Source organism: Clupea harengus, chromosome 11 (genome assembly GCF_900700415.2).
Source record: "Clupea harengus chromosome 11, Ch_v2.0.2, whole genome shotgun sequence".
NCBI classification, from domain to species: Eukaryota; Metazoa; Chordata; class Actinopteri; order Clupeiformes; family Clupeidae; genus Clupea; species Clupea harengus.
In genome coordinates, this window is record NC_045162.1 from 8,880,048 (window position 1) to 8,903,539 (window position 23,492).

Sequence of the window (23,492 nt, forward strand, 5' to 3'; positions counted from 1 at the left end):
GGCATATGCATAACACACATTATGTAACACCGATCTCCATTCTATTTCACCCATATAGTGAGTCCAACTTAGCCTAATCACCCAGCTAACAAAATGACGTCCCCAGGCCGTCCCCTGAACGTCCCCGAAAGTTATCAGGACGTTGCAAGGGAACGTCCCCATGACGTCTTTTTGTAGGGTTCCCTAAAGGTCCCGGGGACGTCGCAGACAAACGTCCCCGGGACGTCCATGTAACGTCCTCATAACATTTAGGGGACGTTCAGGGGACGTCCCCAGATTTAGTAGGAGAGGTTATTCTGGGGACTTTCACATACCAAATGCAGGATCAATTTCTCAACCTTAATTTATAGTCACATTTATGCATTTGATGGATATTTTTTGTATACAAAGTATATAATGCATATTACCTAGTAAATTGTAGCCTATAGTGAAAAACTAAACTGAATGTGTTCACTTAAACTCAACAATGTAATTTAACTTCTTTATTTAAAATAAATCTACTTAAAGTATAACAGGCTGCTAAGTATTTTGTATTGTAACTTACTATGTATATGCTTATAGAAGAAAAAACACGATTTAAAGTATAAACAAACACTTTATTTAAATGTTTTTTTAAAGCCTGAATTAATTCTCCTCCTCCTCCCCCTCATCCTCCTCCCCCTCGTCCTCCACCAGTTCGTCCGGAATCAACACCTGCAACAATTGACCTATGGCTAAGCCCCGCCCCCTTAGTTACTGTTGCTAACTCGGACAAGTTATCAGAGCTGACTAGAGTTTACAATGGCAGCTATCAGTGTCAAAACGATATCCCAAGAGGCTCTAGACAACTTTTGGAGACAAAAGAACCTGATTTCGTCTAGAAGCTTTCAAAGGGGACTTCATTATGCAATGGAGGGATATGTATAAAATTTAAAACTAGATATGGTATAACAAGCTTACATTTGAGGCGAAAGTGTACAGATCACTATGCAAAGGGTAGAAGCCTCATCTCACGGTCATCACGATTGCAGATAAATACATCCAATACCAGCATTGTTCATGCTCCGCAGGGAAAGAATTAAATTAAATTAATTTACCTTCAGTTAACTAATCTGGAGAGGCACTGAGATGTAGACCTACGTTTATTATAACTAGCATTAACCTGCCCCTGACAGGACAGTGTCCTAACTGTCTAGCTAGCTATCGTAACCGGCATGCGTGTGTTATCGGCAAATGTTTTCAATACACACATCAAAGCAGAACACAAAATGGTATTAGTAGATGGTATTATCATCACATAAAAGGCCTATTTTGTTATTGGACTAAGGAAAACAATAGCTGGTCGATGGCACCCTGTCACTTTTCACACCCCAGAAATATTTGACCTTTTCACAATGTAACTGTTCCTGTTTCTCTATGTGTGTGTGTTTCCATGTCACTCATAAACTTGACTGTGTTTTGTTGTGTGTGTGTGTGTGTGTGTGTGTGTGTGTGTGTGTGCGTGTGTGTGTGTGTGTGTGCGTGCGTGTGTGTGTGTGTGTGTGTGTGTGTACAATAATCGTGCTGCAAATCCAGTTGTGTGAGACCCTTATAACACACTGAAGCCTGTCTGCTGAGTCTCTCCCATGCACACAAACATATTCCACATTACTTGAAATCCATCCGTGTCATTTTTGTTTGATGGTCATTCAAGGCATTCACCATGTTTTTGAGTGATAAGGTATTTAAAACATCACCCTACCAACTGAAAGAGACAACTATACAACTGAAGTGAAGGTCATTACTGAAGTATCTGTTAGTTGTTTTATGGTTAGGGTGTATGCCAGGGTTAAGATGTGGATAACAATGCTGAGAGTTTTGAATGGCCATCTGGTCTGCCACTGATCATAAACTAATCAGACAAAAACTCTCATTGGTGAAGTAAAGTTCACGTGCAGTTACAGCCCAGACAGACTATTACTATGTTCTATTACACAGGTACTATCCACTTACACAAAGTTCACATGTTTACCATCAACACATTAAACCTTTCCATGTTCACAGTACAAGGAGAAAGTGATCTTTGCCAGGTGTAGTCAGTGGTGGAATGTAACGAAGTATTTTTACTTCGTTACTGTACTTAAGTACATTTTTACGTATCTGTACTTTACTTAAGTAAAAATAATAGTGCATACTTTTTACTTTTACTCCATTACATTTTTTAGCTATTATCTATACTTTTACTCCGCTACATTTCTACAATATGTGTTGTTACTCGTTACATTTTATGAACACACTTTCACCAAAATGTTGCCTACACAAAACTATGGATTGCGTTGCTGTTTTGGAAGTTTAAACCAATCAGGTGGCTCTATCAACTCCAATGATATCAGAGTGCGCGTTTGGCAGCAGCACTAGCGGTAGCTTTGCCTGTTATACCTGAACATTCAACGGACAGCCTGACTACTGCCTATTCAACATGGATCCAGAGTCGGCCTGAACTGAGCCCTCTGATATGAGCCACCCTTGGCCCTATTTAAAAGATATGTTCGAGTTAAAAGGCCCCAAGAATGACTCCTGGAGGTTTCAATGTGTTTCTTGTCTCCCTCAAAAAAAGGGGTTGCTAGCCTTCAATAATTCGCCCTCAAATTTAAAGTAGCATATCGAGGTAAGCAGAGTGATTGCTATGCTAAGTTAATGTCCCTGACTTTTGAATATTGATATATGTATTTAATTCGTTTACTGACATGATATTATAATGTTATCTAGCGAAATGCATGTTGACATACAGCAATACCATCAAAAAACATGATTGTATCTTCATTATATCCAGTTTTACAATTACATTTCTTTTTCAAATGTTTTTCATGTTCCATGTTTCCATTTTTTACACGTTTACAATTCAATAAAAGATTTAAAGATATCACATGGTGTCTTTATTGGTTTGGCTTAATGGTATTAACTTTGCAAATAATCCCTGGTAGATAACTTGTCATCTGCAGAATTGTGAGATATAGTGTGAACAGTATTACAGATGGTAGGCACAATAAGTACACCAACCTTTCCAATTAACAAATGTTGTTGGTTATAATTATTACTAGTAGTGACATCTGTAGAGGCTTTTATTACCAGTAGCTATTTCTTTATCAAAATGGCACAGCCTAGACATTGAGAGACAACCCATTGCGTGAGTACTTTTAAATGCGGGATCAAAAAGAAGGATGCGGGATCAAAAAGTTTTGCTGTCTCATCAGCGACGTCTTCACTCAACAACAGGGTTCACCAGCGTTGACAGGGAAGTTATGACCAACGGACGTTTCTGGAACCCTCCGAAAGTTTTTAACATAATGTCATATCATAACCAAAGTGAGAATGCGGGCATCTTTCTGTTTTGTACGCTGAGGTAACTCAAGGAAGAAAGGAGGAGACAGGAGAGCGTACCTGAGAGTGTGTTTTACCTGGATCAGATGGAAGGGTGTGCTGCTTTCTCTGCCGAAGTCAACAATGCCTAAGCGATGGGTGAGACCCTCTTTTGTGCTCTTTATAGCTCCTCCTCTCCTCCCTTGCTTCTGATGTCTATCTCAACCAAAAAAGGGATGATCTCAAGCAAGAAAGACAGAGAGTGACAGATGGTGTACATTCCCAGGTAAAAAAAAAAAAACATTCTAAAAGGTCACCTGTCCACCTGTCGCCCACTAAGTACCCACTACATACATACACTAGGTACGTCACTGCAAATCACTGCCTCAAATTGTTGTCATACAGGACTGACAGAAGGCATTAGACAACATCCGGTGTGTCTATACAGGGACAGAGGGTGTGTGTGTGTGTGTGTGTGTGTTCGCCTTTTTATTCCTTGGTTGTGTGCTATGACGTGTGCAGTGTGTATTTCTGTATCACCTGTGCTTATGAATAATAGCTACTCTTCTACATTTCCCTGCACCTGCTTATTCGTCTAATCTTGAGTGATAATGTCCCTGACATCCAATGTGTGCGTGTGTGTGTTCCTCTAATCTAGTGATAATGTGCATGACATATCCAATGTGTGTGTGTGTGTGTGTGTGTGTGTGTGTTCCTCTAATCTTGAGTGATAATGTGTATGACATATCCAATGCCATTCCATCTTCCTGTCAGGTCCAGCCATTCTGGGCAACACAAGCGATGTCCAAATCTATTACACTGTATACATATTAGTCATGTCACACAGCTGGAGTTACAATGTGTGTGCTTGAGTGTGTGTACTTGTGGTGTGTTGGGATACCCTGGGTTAACTTCATTGATTCTAACATGGCCTGCCACTATAACTAGCAAAAAAAAAGCTGAGTCACAGGTGACTGCAGAGTTCCAGATATCTAATGCCGTAAGTCTAGTCAGTAGGTACTGGTGACGGATCCCCACCTCTGCCGAACATTCAGGGGTTGAGGACAGCTTCCACGACAAATAGCTGAATAGCGACGTCGCGCATCAGCTTACCACAGGGTGGTGTTTGTGTGTGTGTGTGTGTGTGTGCGCGCACACGCTAACCACAGGGTGGTGGGTGGAGGACTGATTCTGCTGGTGCACAGCAGTGATGCTGTCAGCATCATACCTACACCAAAATGTATTTGAAACAAGAAATATGCTGGTATACAGCTTAACCAAGTTGTTGTCATGCTTAAGAGCCTGCCTTTGTGATAAAACATTTCAGGGGGAGCTCTATTTGGATTATTACTACATCACAACAAAAACAATATGTATATGTATGTGCGAATGCAATGTTTAGACACAGTGTGTGTTCTTTCTTTTAAAAAATACATTTAACAACATGAAAACATTCAACATGCAGGCAGGTACTTTCCCTTCTTTTTACTTCCCATTCCGTAAAGTGTGGTATTGTTACCTCTCTCCTACATAAAAATATGAACATCTCACTTGGTAGCCTTCTTGTAACAGATCGACTGTATCGATTCTGCTTCATCGCTTTGTTTCATCTTACATTCAGCATTCAACCATTCTGGCTGGAGTATGTACCAGATATCCCAGAATGCCTTGGGCCAGAGCAGTGCAGTGCAGGCGTAAACAAGAGAACGACACGCACCAACGTGAACACAACACAAACACACACACACACACACACACCAACGTGAACAAACACACACACACACGCACCGACGTGAACAAACACAGAGGCCAAAACCAGAGCTGTGTGCAACTGAGTACAGTCTTTATTGCAAATGGTCTAATAAACGTTCAACTACACACACACACACACACACAAAACCATTACAAAGTCTGTTTACCAGCTCCAAGCCTTCAAACATCTCACCTCTCAAGACAATGGGCAAGTGACACACTGCCACCACTTATCCTGCTAATGAAAAAAAAAAGTGTGTGCATGTGTGTATATGAACACACACACACACACACGCAGAGATATAAACACACATCATGTCCTCCTTGAAAATGCTGGGATTAAGTTTTTGTCCAGGTGGTTAGATATACCATATGAACACACCTGTACTGTGCATGGAGAGATAGCAACTGCTTTTACAAACAATATTATGACACAGAGTAAAACTACAACAGCACGATTTCAACCTCGCACACATACGCACACACACACGAAACACACACAGGAGGAGGAGAGGACGAAGACATGTTATGGAGGTGCCAGTGGGTACATTCCCAGGTAACAAAACATTCCAAAAGGTCACCAGGTCAACCCCTCAAGGTCTGCTCACAAAGTGTCCATCCAACTTGTCTAACAGTAAGGTGACCAGACGTCCCCGGTTTCAGGGGACAGTCCCCGTTTTTGGTGGCCTGTCCCCGGCTGGAGCTGTCCCCGGAAATGTCCCCGGTTTTCACTGTGACCAACAACAGACCCGGGATACAAATAAAAGAAAGAAAGAAAGAAAACAATGACCAAATGTTTAGTTGCGTAGCCTACACGCATCGGCCTCAAGCAAGCCAGCCAGCAGCCAGGGGGACAATCTCTAGCTCAGAGCTCAAAGATGTTCTAGAATGCCCGTCTTTGCAGTATTTTGATTGGTGGAATATGCAGCGCGGTGGAATCTTTGCCCTTAGCTTCTACTTTTTTTATTCAGAGAGAGATCGCGTCCATTCATTTATTTATTCAGCCAGCTAGCTCTGGCAAATCGAGTACAAGACAGGATAACTTTGGGATAGGCGATTAGCGAACGGTGTTTATTGTAAGTGTCATTGTTTATCATCCATGTCATATATTATTTAACCTATAATATGTATGTAGCCTACGATCTACAATTTGCAACAATGTGAGTGTTAAGCAGCAGCTATCTGTCGGTCAGGTGTCAGCCACAGCTCCACTTGCTAACTAAGTTTGTTAACTTTTTAACATTAGCAGTGATACTAACTACAGTACTATGACATTTCAGTTTCATTAGTCTGGGTTACTATTGAGAGGTAGTTGGCAACTTATCAATAAATTAAACCACTTGAAAGCAAGAAAATACTCCTTGAACTCGCTTTCCGTAGGCCTACATCCAGTTGCGCTTCCCGCTTACGTCTGTCTCGTTGTTTGTGACAATAAAGTACTTTGAACTTTGATAGTTCTGTGGAAGCAAACCAGTTCAATGTTAGGCAGTGGGTTTCAATGTGCTAAAATCTTTAAATGAGTCATGTGCTTAGGCTACATAGATAGACAATTACAGGTAGCCTAGAATAATGGTAGGCCTACATTACTTAAAAACAAACACAAAAAAACATGTGTTCTTGTGGTGGTCTCTTACAAGACACTAATGAAATGTCTTTTTCCCACACTAACTTAACATATTCTTTATCAACAAATATGTCAACTGGTAGTGTGTCACAGAACTTGTTATTTTTTAGATTATTCAGATCTCCCTCCCTCACCTTGACATTGCTTGGATTTAATTACATTTTTTACTGAAATTGTATTTTGAATCTTTTTGTTTGTTTGTTTCTTAAATCACTTTTGGTATAGCAATACCTAAAAAACAATTACAAAGATCCTGGAGTCTATGGGCCTGATCTGTATGTTCCAGCTGATTTCCACACAGAATATAGGAATACAATGCATTCAGTTGCCTCAATGGCCTTAACATTTTCTATGCTGGAAAAACCTACACCTGTCACCCATCCGTGCAGACCAGTCACTTATAAGCCAAACACAGAGGTTAGGCCTACTGGGAAGCTTGTGCATGACGTCAACAAAGTTCTTATCACTGATATTGGTTCTTATTATCTGGCAAAAGGTTGTTACCTTCACTACTCTTCATTTCAGCCACTTTGTGATTAGTTTTAAGAAGAAAACTCTTTGTTTGACATTCCCCTTGCGATTTACAAGAACAAGGGTAAGATAAACTGCTTTTATGAACAAGGGCCCAGTCAGTGTCCCTGTTTTTCGATTACAAAGACAAAAAAATGCCATGTTTTGGAGGTGTTAACGTGTCTGAACTGAAAATGTCCCCGGATTTTGTCTCAGAAATCTGGTCACCTTATCTAACAGGTACTAAATACTAATCGGCATTCGGTAGATCAGAATCAGAATCATCTTTATTGGCCAAGTACATTTCCACATACAAGGAATTTTTTTATGTTTGCATGTGTATATTGTAGCCCAGCTAAAAAAAATAGTCATGCGCATTGCAATTCTCTTGTTTCCCAGAACCGTTGAAGTCAAGCTGGGAAAGCAAGTAGTGCAAGCTTGATAAAAGAAAGTTGAACTAGAATTTAATTTAGTAAGATATCGATATATTTTCCGTTAATTTGACAAGTTTTTCGTCTCACCCTGCTATTTTATAAGTAGAGAGTGGGTTGAATTCGTTTTTTGATCAAGAAAGAGCTTCGGTAAGTTTAAGTTTCCATACTGTAACTATTTCGTATTGTACATACAAGTTCAAACTCATAGAGCAATTTTAAAAACCAGTCGAAGCATTTATTTAATATTACAACCTTTTATTTCTCAACTGTACATAGTATTTTCATGTTTAGTATTTGTATTGTAATATAACTTGGTTGAAAACGGGTATTGAAGCCTAATAGCTAACGTGGTTATGGTTGAAGGTTAGCTATCCATGTGATTTCGTTAGATAATGTCACTTCGACAGAAAATCTACAGCAATGTGTATTGTATATGTTGTTATGGATTTTATGTGTTGTTATGCAAATAAAAATTGGTTTATTACCGAATTGTATGTATATACTGTCCATACGGGTTTTGTTGGCCATGCAGGCTAATTGCATTTTGGGTTTAACTTAACGGCTGCGCGGCAGCGGAAAGATAACCACCTTTTAGGGCAGTTCGGTTTTCCACCTGTAGATTTAGATAAAAGATTTAGATTTAGTAAAGCTTTACGTAGATTTTAGATACTGAATATTAACCCTCGAATCTATTACACTGTTGTGTAGATTGGTTTTAAGTTTGGATTTAAGAAGACTCAGAAAAGATGGCGAGCTTCCCACGGAGATCTTTGCACCCCGCGCATGGAGCGTCAAACCTGTGGTAGCTTGGCCAGCTACCATAAGGTTTCTTCAACCACAGTTTGAACACGAACTTGCATCTTTGCGCGTGGACAGATAAGTGCAATCCTTTTCACACTGAGAAGGGAATCCTTTGCATACACGAACACAGGACTGTTGATTGACTGATTTTCCATATTGTTTTTCATATTGATTTCCTGCATTGTTTTTCTTGTTGAACATACTGAATTGGTACACTGTTTTTAAGTGTATATTTGATTACTGAAGTGTTTCATATAGAGTGCATTTACTTTTTGCTACTTTAATTCGTATTGAATGTACATTTTGGTGCATATTTACATGTTTTTGTTATTTTCTTTTATTTAATTATACATTTACACACACTCATTCATACACTGACTGCAACATATTCAAATTTCTACATTAGCATTCCAAGGAAACTGTACAAAATAAAGTGTTTACTATTTGCAAGCTTTTAGTTTTAATTGTAATTTCAACTCTAGTTTCTAGAATCCGGGAGTGTAGCTTTTCTACTAGTCCAGACAACACAGGTGCTACAATATGTTTACAGGTGTGTGTGTATTTCTAGGGTTCACACCTATTTCAGTCGATAGAGTATGTTTTTCCAAACATTAGAGACTTTTTTTCATACTTGTTTTGGAAAATCAAAAGTGTTGACAAAACAAAACCTTTATATCTCAAAAATGTCTCAGGTTGGATTATAGTCCAAGTCTAACATCACTACTGACCAGTGGTGAAATGTAATGAAGTAATAATTTTTGTTTTATTTTGGTAAACTTTTTTATTTCCTACAAAAATGTACACTTTTACGTCAATACAGAGGGTTGACCACAAACTTGCTGTTGTGCTGTCATGGCTGGTTTAATCAATTTCACGTTACACAGATGTCGCAGATACTTACACAACTGAGTAAAAACAACAAGAACCATCAAAATAATATACCAGGTGAATCTTTTCGCTAAGCTTAGTGTAGCAATTTTTGCCTGTGAAATATAACGTCAGTTGGTTGTAGCCAGAGCCATGTAGATACTCTACAGCAGTGGTCACCAAACTTTTTTGGCCAAAGATCACAAACTCTGCCTTGCTGACAGGCAAGATCTACCTATTGAGGCGTTGAGAGAAAAAGACTGTCCAGACTGTACTTACAACTTAACTTTTTATTTAGCCTAATTGTAATTGAGTGAAATTAAACACTTTGGTCCAGTGAATAATATCCCACTGTGATCTTTTTTTGGTGAAGACAGAGTAAATTATCATGCAGCCTCAGAGGGTGCCAAAACTTTTAATACGACAGCGTGCATATTAATATTTCGAAAACCAACACGGTAATTGGAATGAAGTGGGAGTGGCCGATAACTAACATAAGCGCAAACATACTCATGTAACGTCACCTTTAACATTAATATTAATATTTAGAAACGCGTTGCAGTGTTAAACGAGTCGTAGAAGTTAAAATAGACAAATATCTGTCTCGAAAACCGTTCATTTGGGTAAGCTAATACATAACGTTAATCTATAAATAGACTTAGGATATCGGTTTATTTAACAAACTGGCCGATAACCAAGATAACAACGACATCCAAGAGAGCTCGAGGATGTTATGCACGCGAGTTGAGCCTAGTTGCGAGCTGTCAGAATGTTGGAAATCTCTCTACATTGGGCAGACATTCTGCAACTTTACCCAATCCGACTGAACATGTTGAACTCTTCCGACAGTACCCGACAATGACCAACAAACACCAACTGCTGGCGCACACTGACCCAACTGTTGGTGTTTGTTGGCGTTTGTTGGAGAATGTTGGCGTTTGTCAGGGCAGTGTGCAAGCTGCTTTAGAAGGGGCATTTAGTGGGAAGGCCTGAATTTGTGAGAAATCGTTGGTGATTACGTTCATATCAACTCTACGGACATCCTCGGATTTAAATAGCTGGCGTTCATGAATCAGGCGGAGATCTTTTCTGACGTTGGTCTTCCGAAGACCGTTAGAAACATTTCAGAAGACACTTCAGAAAATGTTAAAAAAAAAATTATTTATTTATTTATTTTTCTGTATTTAAAAAAAATAATAATTTGGAGATCGACAGGGAAGGTCTTCGAGATCGACACGTCGATCGCGATTGACAGGTTGGCGACCTCTGCTCTACAGTCTGCTACTGCTAATGTCGAGACTGTACATGGCTCTGTTTGCAGCCTGAACTACACACTAACTAGACTAGACTAGACTAGTTTGCAAATAATTATCACAATTAGAAGACATATCAATGAAATATCAACCAATGGGCTTTGACATGGACAAATAAGCCTAGGCTAATTCGCTTATGTCCTCTTCAAGCCACAGCTATAGCATAAACTTGGCTAGGAAACCTAATCCTACTGTCTGTTTTCACACAACTGCTGTCTCGGGCATTTTTTTTTTTTTTCATTTTGATGTGAATGGACTGCATTTTTAATTTTATAAAGCACTTATCTACTCGTGGAGCACTCAAAACGCTTTATACATGAATGCCTCAGACATCTACCCATTCATACACCGATGGCGGAGGCCACTATCTAAATTGCCAACCTGCGTATCGGGGGCGGTTAAGAGTTCAGTGTCTTGCTCAAGGACACTTCGATACTTGCTGAGGAGGAGTCGGGATCGAACTAGTAACCTTCGGATTGCTGAACGACTCCTTTACCTGCTGAATCACTGTTCCCCTGTTTCTAATAACAATTACAATTTTTCTTAAGGCATCGTAACCATGGAAATGTGCAACAAGAAATTAATCTTTGTGTGTTTTATTAATGCACGCTTACAATGGCAGTATAAACTCAATATATGGCAGATGCCATGTGGCAATAGTTTGTCATTTCTTGGTGTGCCTGTATTTCTGATCTGATTGATGTGAAGACAACTCCAGGTTGGATTCCCTCACCCACCCACTTGCAGTCGTATGTTTCCATGGAAGCCAAACACACACCCACTAGGCATTTTTCTCTTTGTCGTGAAGACCTCGCTTTAAAGTGGTGAACATGCCGGGAAGTACTTTAATCTATCCCACCACACTTTGTTGAACTCTGAATATATGTTTAAGCTATTCATTCTGTTTATAGATAGTTGTAATATTGTTTTGTTATATGTTGTTGTTGTGTTATGTTGTCCCTCGTCGCACCAACAGGAGAAGCACTCCAAAATGTTGTTGTATGCAAATACAATGTCAATAAAGGCTTTTCTATTTTCTATGCTTAAAAGAATAAACGTCAAAATGAATGGACTGTTTGCTTTTTTATTAACAGCATTAACTTGTACTTTTACATTTCAGAAAATTACTTTTGATTGAGTACAGTATAGATCAGATAGGCTACTGTAAGACTTTTACTCAAGTTATGCTCAAATAGGTGACTTTAACTTTCATGGTTCACGGTTCATGGTGATGTTTTTGACCAGCCATTCACACTCTATCAGGTTAAGCCTATGATCGCCATCCTCATCATACAGCACGAAAGAATCCAGAAGCCCATTCCCCTCCTAGAGAGAGAGAGAGAGAGAAAGAAACTTATAAAAACCTTTATTGACAGATTAATGTCAGTGTATATCACTAGTCAAAAACAAGCCTCCCCATTATTTATGGCTAAAGCAAGAGAGAGAAGAGAGGAACTGATCCTTTAACACCCTTCAGCATTTGACGTTTCATCTTAGCATTTTCATTCAGCAAACATTTCCATGCAAAGTGACTAACAGAAGCCTACAAGCATCAGTGTGTGACCTCTCTGCCCATAGATAATGGTGATGTCATTCAGCTGAACTACAGGCACCAGGCTATGTGCAAGTAGCTGTCGTTAAGAGGTTATGTTTTAGCCTGGATAAACTGGACACGCACATACTTACCACAAGGTGAAAGGCGCTCTCCTTCTCGGTCATGATAAAGAAATCCGTCATTTCCATAAAGTTGCCCTCTGAGTACTGGGTACACAAACCACCCGCATCCACTAAGGGAGAGAGAGAGAAAGAAGGGGCAGGGTGGGATTCCCTTTTTTTATAAAAAAAAAAAAATGTGTAGTTTCTTTCTCAATGTATTGTTTCTAAGTGTTTCACTCGTGCATTTTTGTGTTTGGGTATTCTAAGTCAACTGGAGTTATGTGTGGAAGTTGGGTGATGTAGTCTGAGGTAGTAAATAGATGTAGCCTCTAGGCAGAGCTTATGTGTGATTAGCTAGGCTTCACTGTACTGGCCTAGTTTAGTAAACCTGTGTTACACATACTGCGTTTTCCTCTATTTGATCACTCTGAAAGGAACAATAAAAACCTTTTGTTAGCTAAATGAAGGAAAGATATCCAGACTTCAAATCCTGCTCTCAGGGAGTTTGTACGGATTCACCTGTCAGCTAAACTGTGGACAGATAAATGAGGGTGTTGGTCCGGAGACGTGTAAACTTCCAGTCTGCTACTGTTTTTGTCCCTGAACCCTCCACCTAGAGTTCCTCCCCCCCCCCTCCACATAGAGTTCCACCTAGAGTTCCTCCGCTCCGCAGGAAACTTTACAAATCTGTGGAGTAATGGCAGAACAGCTTTATCCACATAGGCATCTTTGACTGACCTTCCTCAAGTCGGCCTGCTGAGAGCAGGCAGAACAGGCTCAACACTGCCACCCAGGGACCACAGCCAACCATCGCACTAGTGTCTCTGTCAGTTTTCTATACACACATCGAAGCAGAACACAAAATGGTATTAGTAGATGGTATTATCATCACACAGAAGGCCTATTTTGTTATTGGAGACTAAGGAAAACAATAGCTGGTCGATGGCACCCTGTCACTTTTCACACCCCAGAAATATTTGACCTTTTCACAATGTAACTGTTCCTGTTTCTCTATGTGTGTGTGTGTTTCCATGTCACTCATAAACTTGACTGTTTTGGTGTGTGTGTGTACAATAATCGTGCTGCAAATCCAGTTGTGTGAGACCCTTATAACACACTGAAGCCTGTCTGCTGAGTCTCTCCCATGCACACAAACATTCCACATTACTTGAAATCCATCCGTGTCATTTTTGTTTGATGGTCATTCAAGACATTCACTATGTTTTTGAGTGATGAGGTATTTAAAACATCACCCTACCAACTGAAAGAGACAACTATACAACTGAAGTGAAGGTCATTACTGAAGTATATGTTAGTTGTTTTATGGTTAGGGTGTATGCCAGGGTTAAGATGTGGATAACAATGCTGAGAGTTTTGAATGGCCATCTGGTCTGTCACTGATCATAAACTACTCAGACAAAAACTCTCATTGGTGAAGTAAAGTTCACGTGCAGTTACAGCCCAGACAGACTATTACTATGTTCTATTACACAGGTACTATCCACTTACACAAAGTTCACATGTTTACCATCAAGCGCATTAAACCTTTCCATGTCCACAGTACAAGGAGAAAGTGATCTTTGCCAGGTGTAGTGTAACAGAGGAGCAAGAACAAAGAGGATTTGGGTTTAGTAAACAAATAAAGAAAGAAAGACAGGAATGGCACAGGATGTCTGAGGGAGGGCGTAGAAAGAGTTTGAGTGAAAGTGAGAATGCGGGCATCTGTCCGTTTGGTGCCTCAAGGAAGAAAGGAGGAGACAGGAGAGATTGTGTTTTACCTGGATCAGATGGAAGGATGTGCTGCTTTCTCTGCCAAAGTCAACAATGCCTAAGCGATGGGTGAGACCCTCTTTTGTGCTCGTTATACCTACTCCTCTCCTCCCTTGCTTCTGTCTATCTCAACCAAAAAAGGGATGGAGTCTTGAACAAGAAAGACAGGCAGGGACAGATGGTGTACATTCCCAGGTAAAAAAATAATATTCTAAAAGGTCACCTGTCCACCCGTCACCTAAGAGTACTAAGTACTAATCAGCAGGTCACTGCAATTCACTGTCTCCATCCTTTTGTTGTCATACAGGAATAACAGAGGGCGTTAGACAACATTCCGGGTTTCTATTCAGGGACAGAGGGTGTGTGTGTGTGTGTGTGCGCCTTTTTATTCCTTGGTTGTGTGCTGTGACGTGTGCAGTGTGTATTTGTGTATCACCTGTGCTTATGAATAATAGCTACTATTCTACATTTCCCTGCACCTGCTTATTCGTCTAATCTTGAGTGATAATGTTCATGACATATCCAATGTGTGTGTGTGTGTGTGTGTGTTCCTCTAATCTTAAGTGATAATGTTCATGACATATCCAATGTGTGTGTGTGTGTGTGTGTTCCTCTAATCTAAAGTGATAATGTTCATGACATATCCAATGTGTGTGTGTGTGTGTGTTCCTCTAATCTAAAGTGATAATGTTCATGACATATCCAATGTGTGTGTGTGTGTGTGTGTGTTCCTCTAATCAATGCCATTCCATCTTCCTGTCAGGTGCAGCCATTCTTGGCCACACAGGCGATGTCCAAATCTTTGACGCATTACACTGTATACATATTAGCCATGTCACACAGCTGGAGTTACAATGTGTGTGCTTGAGTGTGTGTACTTGTGGTGTGTTGGGATACCCTGGGGTAACTTTATTGATTCTAACATGGCCTGCCACTATAACTAGCAAAAAAAAAGCTGAGTCACAGATAGCGGTGTCCGGTGAAGAGTTTTGGAAAGTTCCACAGGTCTAATGCCATAAGTCTAGTCAGTAGGTACTGGTGACGGATCACCACCTCTGCCGAACATTCAGGGGTTGAGGACAGCTTCCACGACAAATAGCTGACCTCCAGACAGAGCAGCAACAATATGGACAAAAAGGAAATCTGCTATGGGATGTTTTTATTATCTGAAACAGTAAAGGTTTTGTTTCAGAAGAAGAATGCACAGCAAATGTGTGTTATTGGACATAAACCTAAGAGCACTGAAAAAGCGCTGTCTACTGGCACCTCGTCGCGCATCAGCTTACCACAGGGTGGTGTGTGTGTGTGTGTGTGTGTGTGTGTGTGTGCGCGCACGCACTAACCACAGAGTGGTGGGTGGAGGACTGATTCTGCTGGTGCACAGCAGAGTAATGCTGTCAGCATCATACCTACACCAAAATGCATTTGAAACCAGAAATATGCTGGTATACAGCTTAACCAAGTTGTTGTCATGCTTAAGAGCCTGCTTTTATGATAAAACATTCCAGGGGGAGTTCTATTTGGATTGTTACTACATCACAACAAAAACAATATGTTTATGTATGTGCGAATGCAATGTTTAGACACAGTGCGTGTTCTTTCTTTTAAAAAATAAATGTAACAACATGAAAACATTCAACATGCAGGCAGGTACTTTCCCTTCTTTTTACTTCCCATTCCGTAAAGTGTGGTATTGTTACCTCTCTCCTACATAAAAATATGAACATCTCACTTGGTAGCCTTCTTGTAACAGATCGACTGTATCGATTCTGCTTCATCGCTTTGTTTCATCTTACATTCAGCATTCAACCATTCTGGCTGGAGTATGTACCAGATATCCCAGAATGCCTTGGGCCAGAGCAGTGCAGGCATAAACAAGAGAACGACACGCACCAACGTGAACAAACACACACACAAACACCAACGTGAACAAACACACACACACCAACGTGAACAAACACACACACACACACCAACGTGAACAAACACAGAGGCCAAAACCAGAGCTGTGTGCAACTGAGTACAGTCTTTATTGCAAATGGTCTAATAAACGTTGAACTACACACGCACGCACGCACGCACACACACACACACACATAGGCTATCACAGACACTCAAACCCATGCACACACACAGATGCAAGTTAACACACTCACACAGGCAGGTTAGCACATAAACTCAAACATGCTCACACACACACTTGCATACAACTAGATTTGCGACTGACAGTTGCACAGTCTAAAGCAGCATCCTTCTTTTGAAAGAATAATTATAACTGATCCTTTTGGAAAGCAATATTTGCAATATATATATATTTATATATATATACCATCATGAGTGTGGATGTGATTACAAATGTCAGACAGACTGAAACCTGTGTGTTGGGTGGGGTGGGGGTGGAGAGAGACAGAGAGTGTGCGTTTGTGTGTGTGTTTGTGCTAGTACACATGCTGTGAGTGTGGATGCTCCCTTCTTGCCTAGTTTTGGCCCAGAGCAAAGACTACAGGTGGGCAGACAGGTCTGTCCATAACATCCATCTATAACACCACTGTTACCAACAGAACCTGCTCTGCTCTGCTTTGCATGTACCGTTGACAAACACCAACCAGACCAGTCCTGCACGGCCCGGCTTGCATTCATGACACCAAACAAACAACGCAGTACGGATCCTACAATCAATTGGAAATGAGAGAAAACATTCATTCTAAGCGAATCTTTTAGAGTCACCATACAGCGTTTTTTCACTCAGCCCCCTGCTGTATGTTGTGGAACACTCCAGTAGTTTCTATCTCCTGGTCTTGATTGCTGTTTCCTTAATTGTAAGTCGCTTTGGATTAAAATGGCTGCCAAATAAATGAGTGTGAATGTACATGTGGTTCAAGAGTTGCGTAAGCTTGTTGGCCAAAATCCAGATTGCTGATTGGGGAATACAGGGGATATGCCGTGTGTTCAAACTCAGCCAGGACTGGGGACGTCAGAGCCTCTGGATGGAGGCAATGTGGTGGAATGAGAGAGAGAGCAGAGGTGGTGTGTGTGTGTGTGTGTGTGTGTGTGTATAAGAGAGAGAGCAGAGGTGGTGTGTGTGTGTGTGTGTGTATGAGAGAGAGAGGAGAAGTGATGTGGTGCCAATAGCATCTCAGCGAAGGAAAGTGCTGTGGAAGTGGAGGGTTGCTGTTGGCATTTGATAAGCTGTTTTGAGGTTTAACGGTGATTCATAGGACTGGTGGAAGCCATTACAAAGTCTGTTTAACAGCTCCAAGCCTTCAAACATCTCACCTCTCAAGACAATGGGCCAGTGACACACTGCCACCACTTATCCTGCTAATGAAAAAAAAAAGTGTGTGCATGTGTGTATATGAACACACACACACACACACAAGCAGAGATATAAACACACATCCTGTCCTCCTTGAAAATGCTGGGAATAAGTTTTTGTCCACCTGAGCAAGGTGGTTAGACATACCATACGAACACACCTGTACTGTGCATGGAGAGATAGCAACTGCTTTTACAAACAATACTATGGCACAGAGCAAAACTACAACAGTACGATTTCAACCTCGCACACATACGCACACACACACGAAACACACACAGGAGGAGGAGAGGACGAAGACATGTTATGGAGGTGCCAGTGGGTACATTCCCAGGTAACAAAACATTCCAAAAGGTCACCAGGTCAACCCCTCAAGGTCTGCTCACAAAGTGTCCATCCAACTTGTCTAACAGCTACTAAGTACTAATCGGCATTCGGTAGATCGCTGCAAATCAATGGCTCAAGTGTTCATTCCCCTTTCGTTGTCATACTGGAGTTAGAGAAGGCGTTGAGGTACAGACTTGAGTCACATTCAGGGTGTCCAGTTATGCATGCATTTGACAGTCGGAAGAATTTTTTTGTACAGTTTACAATTTTACTACTTCCAGTGAGCAGATGATGTCAACATGAGAAAATGATTTGCCGGGATCCACCATTAGCAGTAGTGCAAATCTGAAAGTTAGTATACCGTTAAAAAATTTGATTAGTACAGAATGTTTACACAAACCTTAATACAAAGCATCCCTGGTAAGCAAAATAAATAGAAAATAAACAATACGTTCATGAACAGTAAAAGAAGAGTAATTTAAAAGGTGCTTAACACTAAGAACCATCCTGACAACCGATTGGTTGAATATGCGACCCGTCACGTCAGTTACAGAGATTGGTGGCGCGTGTTTGGATGGTCACCCTCCTGGGCGGGGTCTGATCGTTCCTGCGATTGGCCACGAGCTCCTGCAACTGCAGGGCCCCTCCACCAATGAAACAGAAGGCTGGGCAGACGGGGGCGGAGCAGTCCACAGGCCCCTCCCACAGCATGCGGAGAGAGTGGGCATCGTAGAAGGTGACACGTCCCTTGTCGAAGTCCAGACACACCCCAAGGCGAGGGGGTAGAGGGATGGTGAGGGGGTTTCCTGAGGGGTGTGTTACCCCCTGGTGGGGCAGAAGAATCTTGCCCATGCCCATAGTGAGGAAGCAGAACGGAGGGGGGGTGTCCTGTGCATCTTCTGCCCCACTGTCATGCCCACTGTCTGGGTCATATCTACAGAGAAAGATAGAGAGAAGAGGATGGAGAGAGAGAAAAACACACATATATATTTATATACAGTACATATATATATATAGAGAGAGAGAGAGAGAGAGAGAGCGAGAGAGAGAGAGATTAAACATTAAATGTCTTCAAATGAACTGGTACTTTTCCCACCGCCATTGCTACAGTGACTAAACAGGGTTGCTACCGCTCCTGGTTCTCTCTTGAGTTTTTGATTTTGCCATTAACTAAACATCCATGCCTCGGTAATGGGTATAAACCGAGATTAGGTCTGAAGTGTGGATTGCACATGATCAGATATTACGTGATGTAAACGATCACTTACAGTCATCCCATCAAAGCCCTTTGCATTAACATTTGAGAGAGAGATCCGAGGTAACAAATGTCATAGTCATTAAAAAACTGGTGCTTTTTCCACTATTGTTACCATGAAACAGAATCTAGGTGGCACAATGACCGCAGTCTACTGATGTGTCCAAATAAGTGTGGCTGATGTTTACATCTGCACTAGCAAAGTATATCAAGACGCAATGGATCACACAGCGAAAGAGTCTGCCAAGGCCATCATTAAAAAGGGGTCACAGATGAGAAGTAATCATAATCTGACAGTTATGGGTTTAAGATAGTTATGGTTTAGAGCCGTGCAGGCCAGGGACTGTCACCAAATAAAGCCGCTACCTGTCCCGATTCTGCTTTGAATGCTTTGGATAGACTCAAGAGAAATAACCATTAACTGCTGTTTGACATGTCCCAGAAAGTACCGCTATTAACTTTGTCCAGACTTTTTGCATGGGAAAGGTCAAAGCGGAAGGTCTCTTTGCATCACTATCACCAAACTGGGAAACATGAGTTGACGGGCCCTTGTCCCTTGTACGTCGCTTTGGACAAAAGCGTCTGCTAAATGACTAAATGTGAATGTAAATGTACAGGATGCCAAGCCTCCCCCAGTAAAGCCCGGCCTGGCCATGAAGGAGGAGAAAAATTAAGCCCACCCACACAGGTGGAAACACACACTTCCGACGTACACAGCTGTCCCACACCAGCCAGTGTTTCGCTGTGTTCAGCACAGTCTGGCAATGATCCACTGAACTCTGTTTCATGGAACAGGATTGACCACTAACCTACATTGCGTTTGAAGTGATTGGGTAAGTCTTGAGTTATATTTTTTTTTAAAACACACATATTGCTATTTTCACACGTCATCACTTGAGCCTCTCAACAATGGTGACTGATGCCCAACACCTGCCTGCTGTTTCCTGATACTGTCTCTGAGAAGAGAAATACTGAGAAGAGTGGGCAATACACATGATCTGGGAAGGCTTAAAGAGGCCTTGAGTGTGGATTGCACAAGATTATCAGAAATTGCGTCATGCAAACAATCACTCAAAGTCATCTTATCAAAGCCCTCTGCATTGAAGTTTGAAATAAATGGAGCAAAGAGAAAGTATAACAATAAAGGATTACGGAGGGAGAATTAAACCCTGTCAGAATTGAAACCAACTCATCAATTGTGGTATCTGCTGCTCACACACACACACACACACACACACACACACACACACACACACACACACACACACACTCACCGTGGGCTGGCCATGTCCTGTGGCAGATGGAACCATTCCTGTAATTTTGCTTCCAGCCCAACCCCCACCTGTAATCACAACACAGTGTCCCACTTATCGCTTGGCTGACTCCCTGCCCACAACAAACAATCATTCAACATACAGTATTACTACACCAATTTTTTTTGGTTTGCAGAAAGTATGATAACATAAGGCTGAACCAACAGCACAATTACTATTATATAATAGCCCTTTTGATATGCACCCCCCAGCCATGTCAGTCAGATCCAAAGACATCCACAATCTTGTGCTAAGTACATGCTAAAAATGATTTATATGTAATATACATAACTAACAAGAGTGAGAGAGAGAATCGAGGAGAGGGTGTGTGTACAGTGTGTACAGTATGTATGTGTGTGTACTCAACACACAGTCACACACACATACACGCACCTTGACCAGATAGGAGCCAGGCTCCACGGAGCATGCCCAGTAGTGGCGGCCCTGCGTGATTGACAGGTCGGCCACAAGCAGATCGGAGGTCAGGTGACAGGAAGTGAGAGTGCGGTCGGCCGCCTGCAGGAGGGCGAGACCAGGGACGCTGCGCGCATACGTCTGGCCCTTCCCCAGCGCCAGCCTGTCTGCATGCAGGCCCCAGCGAGAGTCCAGACTAAACGGCAACACTGAGAGACAAACAGAGAGAAAGAGAGAGGAAGGGAGGGAGGGGGAGAGAGAGAGAGAGAGAGAGAGAGACAGAAAGAAGGAAGAGAGAGATAGAGAGAAAAGGAGAAAGAGAGGGAGACAGCAAGAGAGAGTGACAGAGGGAGAGAGAGAGAGAACCAAAACCAGGACAAGAGGGGAAAGAATAGACAGAGGTAGAGGACCGAGATAGCAGGAGAGAAATACAGGGGAGCAGAGGAAGAAAGGGAGGACGGGGAAAGACAGAAATGGGGCAGGGAGGAACGACCAAAAGGGGGATGGAGGCAACGAGGAAGTGGGGAGGAGGACGGAGGGAGGGAGAAACGAGGAAGGGTAAAACAGGAGAACAGGTTGCACTACTTCCAGGAAAGAAAACAAACTCTCAGGTGCTAACAGGAACAGGTAAAGACCAGGGGCCAATGCCACTGATACATTCCAGCATATGAGGAATGGCCATCAGAGCAGAGCAAAAACAGAGGGATGAGCGGAGAGATGCGGAGAGAGAGAGGGAGGTGGGAACTGAGAGAGAAAAGAGAGAGAGAGATGGATCTATGTGTTCTGCAGGGTCAGCACTGTAACGGCAAGCCAAGGTTTTTTCTCCGTTACGTAAGCTTCATCTCTGCAGACCAAGCGGAACAGTGCTAAACTGTTGTTGCTAAAGATACACGGGAGAAAGAAAGGAGCAAGAGAACAGAGAGAGAGAAGAAGGAGAGTTGAGAGAGTTTGAGAACAAAGGATGGAGAAAGAGAGAAGAGCGTGGGATATGTTGCCTTGCATAGTGCTCTAGAGCAGGTGGAACAGAGGGTGAGCAGGGTGAGAGAATAACATAAAGAGCGAGAGAGAGAGAGAGAGAGAGAGAGAGATGGCATGTAGAGGAGAGGAAGAGGGTGTAATAGAAACATGGAAAGAGGAGTCGTTGAGATGCAAAAAACAACACAGGAGTGGAGGGATGGAGAGATTGAGAGAATTGATTTGAAATGACAACAGTACAAACATACCAATTGAGGATGAGTGTGTGTGTGTGTGTGTGCATGCTTGTGTGTGTGTGTGTGTGTGTGTGTGTCTGAGTACATGGTGTGTGTTTAATATGCATTATTTAGGTAATCCAGATCCTGTTTGTGTGTGTGTGTGTGTGTGTGTGAGGGAGAATGTATGGGTACACCTGTGCGTGTCTCACCTGGTGCAGGGGGTGTGTGCAGGTACACCTCTTCACTGTACTCTCCAAAGCCCGCCTTATTACAGCCCCGCACCCTCAACACAAACACACTGTCCATCTCCAGCCTGTCAATCACGGCACTTGTCCCGCCCACATCCTCCATCCTCAGCCAGCCACCAGAAGAGTTCGGTCCATTTCCCTCAGTCCTGACCCCGCCCCAAACAGAGCCAGCCCCGCCCACTCTCCTCTGATACTCCACTGAGTAGTGCCAGGCAGGGGCGGAGTCAAGTGGAAGTCGCCAGCACAGATACAGCTGGTCATAGGCCAGCGTCTTCTGAGTGTCAATCACCGGAGCCAGTGGAGCTGCAGCAAGGCAAGGAAGGGGTGCGTCAGTATCTTCTCCACAGAGAAACCAAGCATTTCTGCATAATGAAATGGATGTCTTTAAGCGCATGTCTTTTAACACATTCACAGCTGTGTATGTCTATTTCCTCCTATCAACTCTAATGCACACGCACACACACACACACACATATGTGTAAAGTTGTATGTAGAGTTGTAAACCAACCTACATGTAGTAAGACATGAGTTGTGTGTGTAATGTGTGGAAATGGACAAACTGTGATCCTGTCAGTGGTGTAAACTATGAGATGTCAAACTGTGGTAAAAAAAAAACCTCGTATGAATTCCATGCTGCTAATCTGTTTAAGCTCTTGAGATCCGTCCATCTGGAAGTGTCTGAACGAGGGATCGGCGGAGAGAGAGAAACCCTGCAGGTGCTCTATGGCCTTTGCCAGCCTGGAGAGGGAGGAGAGGGAGGAGAGGGAGGAGAGAGGAATGAGACCTTTATTTAAAAAGAAATATAAGCAACTTCTCTGATGAGTCATGCTGATAGAGCGCAGACACACACATACACAGCTTCAGCCATGTGCAGTTCTTGCTGAGAATACAAACGCACCATCAACAGCATCAACACAAATTGGACAAAAACACTGAACAGTTATGCTGCACCTGCTCTCAAACACTCTCTGTCTTTCTTTCTCTCTCTCTTTCTTTCTTTCTCTCTCTCTTTCTTTCTGACTAATTCACACACATATATACAGCTATAAGGTACATAAAAATTAAGACACCTTATAGCGACAAATCTAAGCAGCCTTGGCTTTAAACCTACCACGTACAGGGTTTTTACAGGGTTTGCAGAACTGACACAGTACTAGCCTATCCTATACCATTAAAGGTACAGTCCTTACATTTTACATTACAAATTCAGTAAAATTCTCCTCCCATTCCATACACCATTCCAGCCAATTAACACATTGTTTCAGGAGCACGGAGGGGAGTGGTGTGATTTGATTGGCTGTTGAGCCCAAACAACCTTTGCCAACCTATCGACAACGTTTCGCCAGAATCAAGGACTACAACTTTCACTTCCCTGAGTGCA

At 42.1% G+C, this 23,492-nt stretch overlaps 1 protein-coding gene and 1 long non-coding RNA gene across 3 annotated transcripts in view; both read right to left on the bottom strand.

Annotated features, from left to right (window-relative positions):
• Nucleotides 1-12,215: 12,215 nt before the first annotated feature.
• LOC116222546 lies at nucleotides 12,216-14,340 on the bottom strand. Its single transcript, XR_004164709.2, has 3 exons — nucleotides 14,054-14,340; nucleotides 13,014-13,110; nucleotides 12,216-12,406 (listed from the first exon to the last, which is right to left on the bottom strand). It is a non-coding gene; the product is annotated as an uncharacterized LOC116222546 (long non-coding RNA).
• Nucleotides 14,341-15,818: 1,478 nt separating this feature from the next.
• trim46a (tripartite motif containing 46a) overlaps nucleotides 15,819-23,492 on the bottom strand; it is a 15,083-nt gene continuing 7,409 nt past the window's right edge. For both annotated transcript variants that reach the window (XM_012817979.3, XM_031576469.2), the window contains exons 8-12: nucleotides 22,728-22,849; nucleotides 22,073-22,414; nucleotides 20,650-20,879; nucleotides 20,218-20,285; nucleotides 15,819-18,622 (exon numbers count right to left, since the gene is read on the bottom strand). In XM_012817979.3, coding sequence (XP_012673433.2) covers nucleotides 18,232-18,622; nucleotides 20,218-20,285; nucleotides 20,650-20,879; nucleotides 22,073-22,414; nucleotides 22,728-22,849 — 1,153 coding nt within the window. In that variant the 3' untranslated portion in view covers nucleotides 15,819-18,231. The remainder of the gene's footprint in view (nucleotides 18,623-20,217; nucleotides 20,286-20,649; nucleotides 20,880-22,072; nucleotides 22,415-22,727; nucleotides 22,850-23,492) is intronic.